The 17,087-nt window shown below is 41.9% G+C and overlaps 1 protein-coding gene across 6 annotated transcripts in view; it reads right to left on the bottom strand.

The window, feature by feature from the left end:
* The window catches only part of btbd10b (BTB (POZ) domain containing 10b), a 100,241-nt gene that overhangs the window by 31,036 nt on the left and 52,118 nt on the right, over positions 1 to 17,087 (bottom strand). For all 6 annotated transcript variants that reach the window (XM_072592516.1, XM_072592520.1, XM_072592517.1 and 3 more), the window contains one exon: positions 1,859 to 2,144. In XM_072592516.1, coding sequence (XP_072448617.1) covers positions 1,859 to 2,144 — 286 coding nt within the window. The remainder of the gene's footprint in view (positions 1 to 1,858; positions 2,145 to 17,087) is intronic.

Raw genomic sequence — 17,087 nt, forward strand, 5'->3', positions numbered from 1 at the left:
ACTTAACTGAATTGAATGAATGAATAAATAAATAATTGGATTATTAAATTCCCTGGACTAGTTAAGGTACATGCCAGAGTACTGAAAGATGTGGCTACAGAAATGGTGAATGCATTGATTGTTATCTTTCAAAATTTTACAAAATGTGAAAAGATTCCTGCAGACTGGAAAGTAGGAAATCTACTCAAGAAGGGAGGAAGACTGAAAGTGGAGAACATAGACCTGTTAACTTTATGCCAATAGGAGGAGGTTTTTGACCGCATGGGCTGACGTGCCTTTTTCTGCGCTGGAGCTCTCAAATGTCTCGATAATAAAGTTTCACACAGGAGGTCAATAACAAAAAAACTTATAGCACATGGGATTCAGAGTAATATACTGGTACAAACAGTTGATTAACAGACAGAAAACAGACATTAAGAGTGAACAGGTCATTTTCAGCATGATGGGCTATTCCTTGTAAAATACCACAAGTGCATAGTTGAGCTCTCAGTTGTTTATAATCTATGGAAACTTGAATGTGTGAACAACATGTAATGCTTCCAAATTTGCTTATAACAGAACTAGATGCAAATGTAAGTTGTGAATAAGCATCAAGGGACAGGCTAAGTGAATGAGCAAGTTTATGGCCCATGAAACAGACTGAATAAATGTGAAGTTATCCACTTTGGTAGGAAGAAAACAGAACATTTCATAAATCATGAGGGGTTGGGAAGTGCGCTACAGCAAGCGATTAGAATAACAATGGCATGGTGGCCTTCATTCCAATGGAATTTGAATACAGTAGTGAAGATATCTTGCTGCAATTGTTTACTACCTTGAGTACTGTATACAATTTTGGTTGCATACAGGCAAGGATATAGAGGGAATTAAAATGAGGCTTGCTGTATCAACCCCTGTGACAAGGTGTATAGAGATAGTGTCTCTCTTGGATGGTGAGTCCAGAGCAGGGAACACAAATACAGATTAAGGATTGACATTTCACACTCTGATGAGGAGGAATTTCTTGACCCAGAGGGTGAGGAGCCTTTAGATTTCTCAACCCTAAGAGGCAGCTCATTTATTGATCATGTTCAAGAAATTATAGATAACATCGAAGGGTGTGGGGATGAAGTGTGGAAAAGCAGTGTTGTCGCAGATGACCAGCCATAATCCAAAAGAATGTCAAATCAGTCTGATTAGTCCAGTAGTTTTTGAATAATGTGCATGATAAGTTAAGAAGGTGCTGCAAAATTTTCAGGAAGCAGTGCTGCTTTATCTGCTGACATCATGGAATTGGGAGAGGGTGGATAAATAGCTCCCAATATCTGATTGGTGAATGGCACTGTCACTCAGTGTGTAGAGCAGTTAGGTCTTTCATTTTTGGGCTTTGCCCTTTTGTTGGGGTGAACTAACTAGATCACACAGTGCTGTTACCACAGGTTATTTGGGCAATGCCAAGTGGAGCTTAGAATGTGGGAAGTGTGGTACCTGCAGTGCCCAAAGCTGACCCTCTGTTGGAGCAGAGTTTGGCTCATCGCCATACCAGAGCCCTGCAAATGTCTTTGGGGTGGGGGTGTGCGTGCAGTTACAATTGCCAGTGACTGGTGTTGGTTGTGATTGGGCTCCACAATGGTGTGCATGGTGATGTTTTCGTTTTTGGAGGGGTGTGGACTCACTGATAATTCAGTGTCTCTGTTCTTACTACGGCAGTAAACACAAGTAAATGTGATACTCGTGAGTAATCAGTGCAGATGAACGAAATGCGCGAGTCATGGTATTGTTTGTCTCATTGAATTTTGCCTCAGTACTGAAAAGGTTGGTAATCACTGGGATAGTCTACCCCAACTCTTACAGTCCTACGATCATGGATGTAGCTCACCTGCCCAGCATTGTATTGGGTTGTGCAGTGAAAATAGAAGGATCCACAACAAATCTGGTATTGTCAACAATCAGCGTAACCCGTTCTGAAGTGCGGATGCTTCGAGTGCCTTCTTTGACATTTTCGTAGACAAAAACCATTTCTCCTCCCGATTTGCATGTCCCATCGATGGTGGATGGATTACAATTTCGGCTGATATTGCCGACACTGCTGGAGCCATTTGGGGAAATCTTTTGAAGACGAGGGCTGCTTGGCCGTGATGTGGAAGTGTGATCCTTTTCTCTGTCTACAGGCAAAAAATATTGCAAAGTAAGAATAATCCATCTGCATTTGCAAACACTTCCTCCTTATTACATACTGCATGTAATTCACCCAACAATCAAGAGAAAGAGGAGTATTTTTGTTTAGGTTGTCTGGGAATATCAACTTCCCTGTAGAATTAAATTCCCCAGCTATTCAGTCCAAGTCCAAATCAGATTTAGTGAAATAAAGAGATTGACCACAAACTACATTGCTAGCATCAACCAGTTCAACAAATCTGGCACAGCTCCTCTCCATTTTGGTAAGAGAATTTCAAGTTGACATTTTTTGTGGCACAGCAAACATATTTCACTGCAAAAAAAATTAGAAATTCTATAAAGAACAAGCTGTTTATCATAACACTACTGAATTTGCATTCGTAATATCTTTAAAGTAGAAGAATGCTTCATAGACATGTCAGCAATAAAAATCTCACATCAATCCACTGGATATCAAGACAAATGACCGAATGTTTGGTCGAAAAAGCTGGATTTCAAATTGATGTCAGATGAGGTGAAAGAACGAGGGGCAAAGGGGTTGAGAGAGGAAATTATGGCTTAGAGTCAGAAGTAGAAAGCAATTAAAATTATGGATAGACAAGGGCTTGAGTTGGAGCAATAATTCAAAGGTTTGTAGGGCTGGAGGAAGCTAGAAACGGGAGGAAGGAAACAAGGCAATGGAAAAACTTCAAAACAAAACAGAACCTTAAAACTGGGGCCAGAAGTCAGTTTAAGCACAAGGATCATGAGTGAGTGACACTTTCACAAGTTAGAATATAGCAGCAGCTTTGGATTGTTGTTGTATACAGGTGTATCAAGTAATGACAGGTTCAAGTACACCAAATTCAAAACATCATCTGAGCACAGAACAATAAAACTGAAGTAATTGAAATAAAAAAATTAAAACAAGAATCTCTTTAATCTTGCAGTAATTAGCAACTTATTCTTTCACTTCCAGTTAGTGGGCACTGGTTACAGACTGCTTCTGCAAAAAACTGTTCAAGAAATCTGAACCACTTGTGACTCCTTTGCATGTCCATTACAAGAACTCATTATTAAATTGATTGCTAAGCCTATGCACTTGGCTCAATTTCTACTGTGTCTCGTGTCCATTCTTCCACTTTCCACAGTTAACTCCTAATGTTGCTTGCACAAATTATAATTACAAGTAGTTTTTACAGGCTTTACAACTTCACAAGCTGTGGCTTGAACATGAGCAAGCAGAAATCAAATCTTTAAAAGGTTGCTCCATAAATCTTGGAAGTACATTCCATAATAACACCAATCGGTGGACAGTGATATCAATAACTTTACTAACTCAAATCAATTACAAACCAGAATGTTCTTACAGGGAAATAAAAAAGTAACAGAGGGGGTTTGCTTGGGTTTCCATAAGTCTTGGGTGCTGTCGACCAAATGGCAGACATTTGCAACTCTGCATTATTTCAATAAGATGCTTGCTCCTGATCTTTAAGCATTACCTGTACACTTTGGAGCAGTGTGTACATGCAAGCAAATGGAAGAGAATTCTAAAGCCAGCCCCCTAAAATGGAAACAAATAACCTGACCAATTTTATGTTCAACGTTTGCACACAAAAGAACTATTCATACAAAAATTTCATTGCATTGGTACCCACACATTGTAGGCTAAATAGCAAGAAAGTGAAATCCAATGAACGTCAATTCAAGGGCAAGCCTCTTAGGACTAATGGATCTAGTTATATTGGCTTGTTCTTGCTAATAAAGTTGCAACAGCAGATCCCAGTTGAGGAAACAATGGTGCGAGCAGGCCCAGAAAATACTCTAATATCCTTTATACTACAATGGGCCAGTTAGGGGAGGGATGGAACAGCAGTGGTAATCAGTGTCTTCAGCTGCCTGCGTCATATGGTGATATTTATAGCTGTGCATCACAAGCCTTCTCTGCCATTAATGCATGCAAAATGTTAAACTGATTCATTACTTCAGAAGACAACTTTTTTTTCCCCATCAGAAAAATATTTTTTCAACAGCAGTACAGTGGCGACATGTAATATGAAAGGGAGAGTTTGTGGTCAGAAGGTACCTTTCTTGACATCTCAAGATATTTTACAAACCTCAACAAATTAGTGTGCTGTTTTGCAGGCCAATACAGAAAACCAATGTTTTAGTAATGTAGGTTGAGGAATAAATATTGGCTGGGAGACTGGGGAGAATACCATTGTTAATACAGTCATGATTAGAGTAGGTACTTTCTTGATTATATAGAGTCATACAGATGTACAGCATGGAAACAGACCCTTCGGTCTAACCAGTCCATGCCAACCAGATATCCCAACACAATCTAGTCCCACCTGCCAGCGCCCGGCCCATATCCCTCCAAACCCTTCCTATTCATATACCCATCCAAAGGCCTCTTAAATGTTGCAATTGTACCAGCCTCCACCACACCCTCTGGCAGCTCATTCCATACACGTACCACCCTCTGCGTGAAAAGGTTGCCCCTTAGGTCTCTTTTATATCTTTCCGCTCTCACCCTAAACCTATGCCCTCGAGTTCTGGACGCCCCAATTCCAGGGAAAAGACTTTGTCTATTTACCCTATCCATGCCCCTCAATTTTATAGACCTCGAAGGTCACCCCTCAGCCTCAGACGCTCCAGGGAAAACAGCCCCAGCCTGTTCAGCCTCTCCCTATAGCTCAGATCCTCCAACCCTGGCAACATCCTTGTATACTTTTCTGAACCCTTTCAAGTTTCACAACATCTTTCCAATAGGAAGGAGACAAGAATTGCATGCAATATTCCAACAGTGGCCTAACCAATTCCGCAAAATGACCTCCCAACTCCTGTACTCAATACTCTGACCAATAAAAGAAAACATACCAAACACCTTCTTCATTATCCTATCTACCTGCGACTCCACTTTCAAGGAGCTATGAACCTGCATTCCAAGGTCTGTTTGTTCAGCAACACTCCCTAGGACCTTACCATTAAGTTTATAAGTCCTGCTAAGATTTGCTTTCCCAAAATGCAGCACCTCACATTTATCTAAATTAAACTCCATCTGCCACTTCTCAGCCCATTGGCCCATCTGGTCCAGATTCTGTTGTAATCTGAGGTAACCCTCTTCGCTGTCCACTACACCTCCAATTTTGGTGTCATCTGCAAACTTACTAACTGTACCTCTTATGCTCTCATCCAAATCATTTATGTAAATGACAAAAAGTAGAGGTCCCAGCACCGATCCTTGTGGCACTCCACTGGTCACAGGCCTCCAGTCTGAAAAACAACCCTCCACCACAATCCTGTCTTCTACCTTTGAGCCAGTTCTGTATCCAAATGGCTAGTTCTCCCTGGATTCTGAGAGATCTAACCTTGCTCACCAGTCTCCCATAGGGAACCTTGTTGAACGCCTTACTGAAGTCCATATAGATCAGATCTACCACTCTGCCCTCAATCTTCTTTGTTACTTCTTCAAAAAACTCAATCAAGTTTGAGACATGATTTCCGATGCACAAAGCCATGTTGACTATCCCGAATCAGTCCTTGCCTTTCCAAATACACGTACATCCTGTCCCTCAGGAGTCCCTCCAACAATTTGCCCACCACCGAGGTCAGGCTCACCGGTCTATAGTTCCCCAGCTTGTCCTTACCACCCTTCTTAAACAGTGGCACCACGTTAGCCAATCTCCAGTCTTCCGGCACCTCACCTGTGACTATCGATGATACAAATATCTCAGCAAGAGGCCCAGCAATCACTTCTCTAGCTTCCTACAGAGTTCTCGGGTACACCTGATCAGGTCCTGGGGATTTATCCACCTTTACCTGTTTCAAGACATCCAGCACTTCCTCCTCTGTAATCTGGACATTTTGCAAGATGTCACCATCTATTTCCCTACAGTCTATACCTTCCATAACCTTTTCCACAGTTAGTACTGATGCAAAATATTCATTTAGTATCTCCCCCATTTTCTGTGGCTCCATACAAAGGCCATTTTGCTGATCTTTGAGGGGCCCTATTCTCTCCCTAGTTACCCTGTTGCCCTTAATATATTTGTAAAGCCCCTTTGGATTCTCCTTAATTCTATTTGCCAAAGGTCTCAAGCCCCCTTTTTGCCCTCCTGATTTCCCTCTTAACTATACTCCTACTTTCTTTATACTCTAAGGATTCACTCAATCTATCCTGTCTGTACCGGACATATACCACCTCCTTTTTCTTAACCAAACCCTCAATTTCTCTAGTCATCCAGCATTCCCTATACCTACCAGCCTTCCCTTTCACCCTGACAGGAATATACTTTCTCTGGATTCTTGTTATCTCATTCCTGAAGGCTTTCCATTTTCCAGCTGTCCCTTTACCTGCGAACATCTGCCTCCAATCAGCTTTCGAAAGTTCTTGCCTAATATCGTCAAAATTGGCCTTTCTCCAATTTAGAACTTCAACTTTTAGATCTGGTCTATCCTTTTCCATCACTATTTTAAAACTAATAGAATTATGTTTGTTGGCCCCAAAGTGCTCCCCCACTGACACCTCAGTCACCTGCCCTGCCTTATTTCCCAAGAATCGGTCAAGTTTTGCACCTTCTCTAGTAGGTATGTCCACAGACTGAATCAGAAAATTGTCTTGTGCACACTTAAGAAATTCCTCTCCATCTAAAGCCTTAACACTATGGCAGTCCCAGTCTATGTTTGGAAAGTTAAAATCCCCTACCATAACCATCCTATTATTCTTACAGATAGCTAAGATCTCCTCAAGTTTGTTTCTGACTATTGGGGGGTCTAGAATACAATCCCAATAAGGTGATCACCACTTTCTTATTTCTCAGTTCCACCCAAATAACTTCCCTGGATATATTTCCAGAAATATCCTCCCTTAGCACGGCTGTAATGCTATCCTTTATCAAAAATGCCACTCCCCACCCCCCCCCTCCCCTTCTGTCCTTCCTATAGCGTTTGTATCCTGGAACATTAAGCTGCCAGTCCTGCCCATCCCTGAGCCATGTTTCTGTAATTGCTATGATATCCCAGTCCCATTTTCCTAACCATGTCCTGAGTTCATCTGCCTTCCCTGTTAGGCTCCTTGCATTGAAATAAATGCAGTTTAATTTATTAATCCTACCTTGTCCCTGCCTGCCCTGACTGTTTGACTCACTTCTGTTCTCGACTGTACCCGTCTGAGATCGATCTCTTTCCTCACTATCTCCCTGGGTCCCTCCACCTTACTAGTTTAAATCCTCCCAAGCAGTTCTAGCAAATTTCCCTGCCATGTTTTATTGAAATCTGTCTCTTGATTAAATTTTAAAAATATAAACCATAAGTTAGCCTGGAGCACTATTTTTTTTAAAACAGCGATAAGACAGTGCTATTTTCTGGGTCTGTAGATTGTGAAGGGGCAAAGATGGTCTCCAGTAGAGTGACGTGCTCTTCCTGTTGGATGTGGGAGTTTAGGGAGAGTTTCCATGTTACTGTCTGATTATGTCTGCAAGGAGTGTCTTTGGCTATGAATCCTGTCATATCACATGATCGATTGCCTCGAGCTGCCGCTCCAATGAGGAACTTACAAGAGCTAGATGTGTAATGAATGGCAGTCATAGAAAGGGAGAAAAGGCACAGATACACTTAGGTAGATGTGTTAACTCTAGGAAAGATAGGAGGAGTAGACAGGTAGTGCAGGAGTCTCCTGTAACTGTCCCCATGTCAAACAAGTATGTTGTTTTGGAAAACATAGGGGGTGATGGACTCTCAGGGCAATGCAACACAAACAGCCAAGTTTCTGGCATTGAGACTGGCTCTATTGTAATGAGGGGTATGTTGGGTTCCAAGTGATTGTGATAGAGAACTCTCTAGTCAGAGGCACAGACATTTCTGCAGCCAGCAGCAAAAGATCAGGATGGTATATTGCCTCCCTGGTGCCAGGATAAAGGATAGCTTGGAGAGTGACTGGCACAGTTGGGAGGAGTGAGTCAAACACTCAGGGCCAGCAGGAACAAAAAGAAAAAGGTAGAATGATAAATTAAGCTAGTAGAAAGTGAGGACTACAAATGCTGGAGATCAGAGTCGAGAGTGTGGGCTGGAATAGCACAGCAGGTCAGAGAGCATCTGAAGAGCAGGACAATCAACATTTTGGGCATAAGCCCTTCATCAGGAACTCGAAACGTCAATTTTTCTACTCATCGGATGCTGCCTGACCTGCTGTGCTATTCCAGCACCACACTCTTGACTCTGACAAATTGAGCTGCATTTATTTCAATGCAAGAGCTGAACAGGGAGAACAGGTGGACTTAGGGCATGATTAGGCACATAGGAATGGGATATCATAGCAATTATAGAGATGCGGCTCAGGGATGGACAAGACTGGCTGCTTAATGTTCCAGAATACAAATGCTATTAGGAAGATAGAAAGCAGGGCAAGAGAGGAGGGGGAGTGGTGTCTTAGATAGAGAATAGCATTACAGCTGTGTTGAGGGAGGATATTCCTGAAAATACATCTAGGGAAGTTATTCGGGTGGAACTCAGAAATAAGAAAGGGATGATCGCCTTATTGGGATTGTACTGTAGACTCCCTAACAGTCAGAGAGAAATTGAGAAACAAACTTGTAAGGAGATCTCAGCTATCTGTAAGAATAATACGGTGGTTATGGTAGGGGATTTTAACTTTCCAAACATAGACTGGGATTGCCATAGATGGTTTAGATAGAGAGGAATTTGTTAAGCATGTACCTACCAGAGAATGTGCAAAACTTGACCTACTCTTGGGAAATAAGGCTGGGCAATAAGGTCTCCAAACAGACCCCACCAGTAAGGATATATTTCCTTCCCCTCCCCTATCAGCGATCCGAAAAGACCACTCCCTCTGTGACTCCCTCATCAGGTCCACACACCCCCACCAACCCAACCTCCACTCCCAGCACCTTCCCCTGCAACCACAAGAAATGCAAAACTTGTGCCCACACCTCCCCCCTCACTTCCCTCCAAGGCCCCAAGGGATCCTTCCATATCCATCACAAATCCACCTGCACCTCCACACACATTTACTGCATCCGCTGCACCTGATGTGGCCTCCTCTACATTGGGGAGACAGGCCGCCTACTTGCGGAATGTTTCAGAGAACACCTCTGGGACACCCGCACCAACCAACCCAACCGCCCCGTGGCTGAACACTAATTCCCCCTCCCACTATGCCAAAGACATGCAGGTCCCTGGCCTCCTCCAATGCCAGACCATGGCAACACGATGCCTGGAGGAAGAGTGCCTCATCTTCCGCCTAGGAACCCTCCAACCACAAGGGATGAATGCGCATTTCCGCTCCACCCCCCACCTTATCTCAGTTCCAACTCTCTGACTCAGCACCGCCTTCCTAACCTGCAATCTTCTTCCCAACCTCTCCGCCCCATCACCCTCACCTTAACCTCCTTCCACCTATCGCATTCCCAACGTCCCTCCCCACCTTTTATCTTAGCCTGCTTGGCACACCTTCCTCATTCCTGAAGAGCTTATGCCCAAAACGTCGACTCTACTGCTCCTTGGATGCTGCCCGACCTGCTGCGCTTTTCCAGCAACACATTTTTCAGGTGACAGATGTCAGTGGGGGAGCACGTTGGGACCAGCTACCATAATTCTATTAGATCTAAAGTAGTGATGGAAAAGGATAGACCAGATCTAGAAGTTGAAGTTCTAAATTGGACAAAGGACAATTTTGGTGGTATTAGGCAAGAATTTTCAAAAGCTGATTGGGGGCAGATGTTCACAGGTAAAGGGACGGTTGGAAAATGGAAAGCCTTCAGAAATGAGATAATGAGAGTCCAGAGAAAATATAAAGCCGGTAGGTGTATTCTTAAGAGGGAAATTAGGAGTGCAAAAAGGAGACATGAGATAGCTTTGGCAAATAGAGGTAAGGACAGTCCAAGGAGTTTTTATAATTACATTAAGGCCAAAAGGGTTACAAGGAAGAGATTAGGGCTCCTCCAAGATCAGCAAGTCTGCCTTTGTGTGGAGCCGCAGGAGATGGGGGAGATACTAAACGAGTATTTTACATCAGTATTTACTGTGGAAAACAACATGGAAGACATAGACTGTAGGGAAATATGGTGACATCTTGACAGATGTCCATATTACAGAGGAGGAAGTGCTGGATGTCTTGAAATGCATAAAAGGTGGATAAATCCCCAGGACCTGATAAGTTGTACCCTAGAACTCTGTGGGAAGATAGAGAAGTGATTGCTGGGTCTCTTACTGAGATATTTGTATCATCGATAGTCACAGGTGAGGTGCCAGAAGACTGGAGGTTGGCTAACATGGTGCAACTGTTTAAGAAAAGTGGTAAGGACAAGCCAGGGGGAATGATAGACCAGTGAGCCCGACATCAGTAGTGGGCAGGTTGTTGGAGGGAACCCTGAGGGACAGGATGTACATGTATTTGGAAAGGCAAGGACTAATTAGGGATAGTCAACATGACTTTATGCGTAGGAAATCAGGTCTCACAAACTTGATTGAGTTTTTTGAAGTAACAAAAAGAGGGTTGATGAGGGCAGAGCGGTAGATGTGATCTATATGGACTTCAGTAAGGTGTTCGACAAGGTTCCCCATAGCAGACTGGTGAGCAAGGTTAGATCTCACGGAATCCAGGGAGAACTAGCCATTTGGATACAGAACTGGCTCAAAGGTAGAAGACAGAGAGTGGTGGTGGAAGGTTGTTTTTCAGACTGGAACCAGTAAAGTGCAACAAGGATCTGTGCTGGGTCCACTACTTTTCGTCATTTTACATAAATGATTTGGATGAGAGCATAAGAGGTACAGTTAACAAGTTTGCAGAGGATACCAAAATTGGAGGTGTAGTGGACAGCAAAAGTGGTTACCTCAGATTACAACAGGATCTTGATCAGATGGGCCAATGGGCTGAGAAGTGGCAGATGAAGTTTAATTCAGATAAATGCAAGGTGCTGTATTTTGGGAAAGTAAATATTTGCAGGACTTATGCACTTAATGGTAAGGTCCTAGCGAGCATTGCTGAACAAAGAGACATTGGAGTGCAGGTTCATAGCTCCTTGAAAGTGGAGTCGCGGGTAGATAGTAAAGGCATTTGGTATACTTTCCTTTATTGAGTACAGGAGTTGGGAGGTCATGTTGAAGCTATACAGGACATTGGTTAGTCCACTGTTGGAATATTACATGCAATTCTGGTCTCCTTCCTATCAGAAGGATGTTGTGGAACTTGAAAGGGTTCAGAAAGGATTTACAAGAATGTTGCCAGGATTGGCAGATTTGAGCTATTGGGAGAGGCTGAACAGGCTGGGGCTGTTTTCTCTGGAGCGTTGAAGGCTGAGGGGTGACCTTTATAGAAGTTTACAAAATCATGAGGGACATGGATAGGATAAATAGACAAAGTCTTTTCCCTGGGATGGGGGAGTCCAGAACTAGAGGGCATAGGTTTAGGGTGAGAGGGGAAAGATATAAAAGAGACCTATGGGGCAACTTTTTCACACAGAGGGTGGTACGTGTATGGAACAAGCTACCAGACAAAGTAGTGGAGGCTAGTACAATTTCAACATTTAAAAGGCATTTGGATGGATATAGAATAGGAAGGGTTTGAAAGGATATGGGCCGGGTGATGGCAGATGGGACTAGATGAGGTTGGGATATCTGGTCGGCATGGATGGGTTGGACTGAAAGGTCTGTTTTCATGCTGTACATTTGACTCTACGCCACCTTTGGAATATTGTGTGCAAATCTGCTTTCCGCCCTAATGGAAGGATGTTATGAAACTTGAAAGGGCTCAGAAAAGATTTACAAGGATGTTGCCAGGGTTGCAGGATTTGAGCTATAGGGAGAGGCTGAATAGGTGGGGGCTGTTTTCCCTGGAATGTTGGAAGCTGAGGGGTGACCTTATAGAGGTTTATAAATTCATGAGGGGCATGGATAGGGTAAATACACAAGGTCTTTTCCTTTAAGTGGGGGTGTCTAAAACTAGAGGGTATAGGTTTAGTGAAGGCATTTGGTATACTTTCCTTTATTGAGTACAGGAGTTGGGACGTCATGTTGCAGCTGTACAGGACATTGGTTAGGCCATGGTTGGAATATTATGTGCAATTCTGGTCTCCTTCCTATCGGAAAGATGTTGTGAAAGTTGAACGGTTTAGTGAGAGAGGGGAAAGATTTAAAAGGAATCTAAAAGGGGCAACTTTTTCACGTAGAGAGTGGTATATGAATGGAATGAGATGCCAGAGGACGTACTAGAGGCTGGTACATATACAATATTTAAAAGGCTTTTGGACAGTGATGTGAATAGGAGGGATATGGGCCAAGTGCTAGCAAATGGGACTAGACTAGGTTAGGATATCTGGTCGGCATGGACGAGTTGGACCGAAGGGTCTGTTTCTCTGTTGTACATTTCTATGACTAAATAGTGTCATGGATCTGATACATAATGAAACAGCAAACAAAATTCATTTTAACTGAATGATATCACTTCAAATGGTATTGCATTCCCTCAATACTATATTGCATTTCAGCCTAGACTGTGCACTAGAGTCTGTGCACCATGGCTTGAACCCATGGTCTTTTGACTCAGAGGCAAGAATACTCGAGCTAAGACAGACAAGGCTGCAAGATAGGCTATTTGTCTTAGAGCATACTGCTGCTCCCCCAAACAGAAACCAAAGATTAACAGCTGACAACTTCACAGGAATACCCACAAAACAGTAAATCAGCATTTATGTAGCACCTTATCACAAGACAGAATATCTTAAGTGCTTTGCAAAGAATATAATAATTTGTAAAGTGTGGTCATGGTTCAGTTAATAAATGACAAAAAAAATCATTCCAGCAAAGGCACACTGACAACAAATAATAAAATTAATCTTTGCAAGCACTGGGTATCCCATGACACCAATGTGTCCTTATCTTCGTTTGTTTGGCATAAAAGTCTGTTTACCATCTCATTCAGAGAAAAGTGCACCTCCAGTAATTTAGAACACCCTCTGCATTGCAGAGAAGTGTCATTACAGATAGTGTATTGGTGAAATTGCCATTATTTTTCTGAGGAGCAGCAGCAAATAAATTGCACGGATTTTGATCAAACAAATTATAATCCCATGTTAACAGTGTTTATGGTTTAGCTTTGCCAACTATTCCTTGAAAGATGCATTTCTAAGGCCACACATATTTCATGAACTTTGCTTCTCTATTTTCTACTGAAACAAATATTTGCCAAAAATTCTTAAAATACCAACATTACAACTTGCTACATTTCCGCCGATCGACAAATGACAAATATCATATCGATGATTCGAAGTTTAGGCTTTCAATCTTTAATTACATATTTGCAGAGAACTCTGATTATTTCAATTATTCTCTTGATATATTACTTACAGCACAAGCTTTGTGAAGATCAATCATATGTATTTTAGATTGATAAGCTGCAGGAACCAAAAATAACCACAACATCTGCACTCTTCAACCCACAAAAAAATATTACAGACCATGAAGACAACTATATTCCACACTTGCACATTCACCTCCATTACACATGTTAATTCTTATTTCTCGCCCCTTTGGTTCTGTACCCTTACCCCAACTAGTTCTTCAACAAATTGCTAAACAGTGATCTTGATCCAAGGTCATTTCTAATTCAATTTAAAGTCAAGCCTTACATGATGGAAGCACTGTAGGAAAAGCAGCTAGCCTTTGCTCTCTCCTTTCTATCAAGATTTAACACACCTGTCAAAGAACAGAGATGAAGAGTTTCGTTGCAAATTCATTTTTAATATTTATCAAGGTGATGGTCATCAGGGCAGTAAACAACACATTTTTCCACAATTGGTACTCAGTGTTAGAATCAGCATTCCCACATCAAGTTTTGCATCATCAGGCAGTTTTTCCTCTGAACTTTTAACTCAGTATGAAAAAAATATTATCTCCATCAATATCAAGATAATGTGAGAATGTGCTGAAATAAAAAAAAAACTTAAACTTGTCTTGTTTCTTTCTTGATTCCTTCTATGTTGCATTCAGATAGCTGATCTGCAAACTCACACCTCACCAGGGAAAATCATTTGCTTCTTTACTATACCTATGATAACAGTCAGGAGAGGAACAGCAGTATGCGACTGTCAGATATGGAAACCCTAAAGGAGTCTCAGCCCTTGCAATTATTCAACAAGTTCAGTGGTGTTGGAGTTGTGTGAACAAAAGCAGGGACTGCAAGGAAGACGACCAAACTGATAACACCACCACATCTGGCAAAATTTTTGTGTGCTGTGCGTGCCTGTGGAGAGTTGAGGGATGTACACGAGGAGATACTTGGAGTGTTATTTAAAAGATCAAAACAATAGCCCAGGTCGCAATATGGACAACGATAAGCAGGGTCTCATAAGGAGGGACGTTAAAAAATGTCCATCAGCAAATAAAGTCGGAGTAGGAAAAAAATGGTTAAATGACAGAATTGTAAGTTCTTTAACAAATGGATGAATTAATGGAAATAACAAAAATAACATGATAAAATAGACAATGCAGTTTGAATGAAGTTACGAAATAGCAGAGGAACATAGTTATTAGCAGATATATCTTACAAGTCCCATGACAGTTGCCACACTAAATCAGAGTCCTGTATACATCAAGAAATAACGTAGGCTTGTAAGAAAGGAGATGCAATAATCACAGGCAAACTTAATCTTCATACAGTTTGGATAAATAAAATTACAAAGGTAGCCTGAAAAAGTCCATCAATATGTGAGCTACTTTCTTCAATAAAAACAAACATTCTTGATCAAACAGGAAATAAGCCAATTTGGAGCTTGTACGGTGTGATAAGGTAATGTTAGTGACTTCACAGTAAAGGATCTTCACCGTAAATGGGATTATATAGAGGTAGAGAGTCAGAGATGGACAGCACAGAAACAGACCCTTCGGTCCAACTCATCCATGCCGACCGGATATTCCAACCCAATCTAGTCCCACCTGCCACTACCCGCCCCATATCCCTCCAAACCTTTCCAATTCATATACCCATCCACATGCCTTTTAAATGTTGCAGTTGAACTAGCCTCCATCACTTCCTCTGGGAAGCCCATTCCACACCCACACCCACACCCACACACACACCCACACACACACCCACACACACACCCACACCCACACACACACACACACACACACACACCACCCTCTGCGTGAAAAAGTTGCCCCTTAGGTCTCGTTTATATCTTTCCCTTCTCACTCTAAACCTCTAGTTCTGGACTCCCCCACCCCAGGGAAAAGACTCGTCAATTTACCTTATCCATGCCCCTCATGATTTTTTAAACGTTTCCAAGGTCACCCCTCAGCCTCTGATGCCCCAGGGAAAACAGCCCCAGTCTATTCAAGCTCTCCCTATAGCTCAAATTGTCCAACCCTGGCAATATCCTTGTAAATCTTTTCTGACCCATTTCAAGTTTCACAACATCCTTAAAGATAGGCTTCATATTATTAATGGTATTTCACATTCAGAGGGATGAGGAGAAATGTGGATCTGAATCTCAATTCCTAAATTTAACTCAAGACAATTACAAAGGTGCAAAAACAAAGTTGACTAAAGTGGAACAGAAAAATAAATATCAGGTCCCGAGAGACCTCTTGCAGGAGATTCAGTGGATGTGGGGCAGGGTGGGGGGGTCGTCGTCACCTATTTAAAAGACGACATCTGAAGAAAACATTTTTGTCACAGAGGGCTAAGCAGCTGAGCATCTTTGACATCCTCTTCCTCAAAAAGATGATTTTTAAGGCTGAGGTAGATAAATATATAGTGATAATGGGGTAAAAAGTTATTGGAGGTACGCAGAAACGTGCAATCAGATCAGCAAATACCTCACTGAATGGCAGAGCAGGGTCAAGGGGATGAATGGCCCCTTACATTTGTTCTTAATTTGGTGCTGTTAAAAAGCAAAACAGTGGTGTACTGGTGGTAGGAATTTAAGGTGATTTTTTATAACGCAAATATATATTCCACTCCAAAAGAAAGATTCTCCAAGGGTGTATTATCGGTGGTTAATTCAAAACTGAGGATGGTATCAAATTGAAAGAAAAGCATGTACAATACTGCAGAAAACTGGAAAAAGTTTAGAAACCAAAGGAGAACCAAAACAATAACAAGAGAAATTGAAGCAGGAGAGAAAACTAGCAAGAAATATAAAAATAGACGATAAAGCTTCTACAATATAAAAGGAAAAGTGTAATTCAAGTGTGTCTTGGATCCTTAGAGGGAGAGACGGCAGAATTAACAGTGAGAAACAAGGAGATGGCAGCAAGTTCGAACAAGTCAAGGATGTTGCCAGGTGTGGAGGTTTGAGTTAGAAAGGAGGGCTGGATAAGCTATGACTTTATTCACTGGAGCGAAGGAGGTTGAGAGGTGACCTGATAGAAGTTCATAAAATAATGAGTGGTGCAGAATAAGTTAGCAGTAGTTGGGGGATTTCAAGACTGGGGGGCACATTTTTAAAGGAGAGAGACTTAAAAACATTTGGGGCAACTTCATTTACAGAGGGTGGTTTACGTGTGGAATGAACTTCCTGACGAAGTGGTGGATGTGGGTATAATTACAACAATTAAAATACATTTGCATAAATACATGAATAGGAAAGTTTTGAAGGGATACGGGCCAGCAGCAGGCAGGTGGGACGAGTTTACTTTGGGATTATGTTCAGCATGGACTGGTTGGACCGAAGGGTCTATTTCCATGCTGTATGATTAAGTACTTTGCAACTGTATTTTTCAGTAGATTAGAAGCATCCCATAAATTAGTGTGTATATTTAATAAGTCAATCTTATGCAAGCTTCAACCTTAACATTTGCTAAAAATTCCAAATTCTTTCTTACCACCTGCTCACTGTCAAAATCTACAGACTCTGTTTAATTCAATTTATTCATAGAATCCAGAACAGCGCATAATTGAACCTGTCCCTGCACACTTCATGTGCTGT

This window comes from Chiloscyllium punctatum, chromosome 22, assembly GCF_047496795.1.
Source record: "Chiloscyllium punctatum isolate Juve2018m chromosome 22, sChiPun1.3, whole genome shotgun sequence".
Lineage (NCBI taxonomy): Eukaryota > Metazoa > Chordata > Chondrichthyes > Orectolobiformes > Hemiscylliidae > Chiloscyllium > Chiloscyllium punctatum.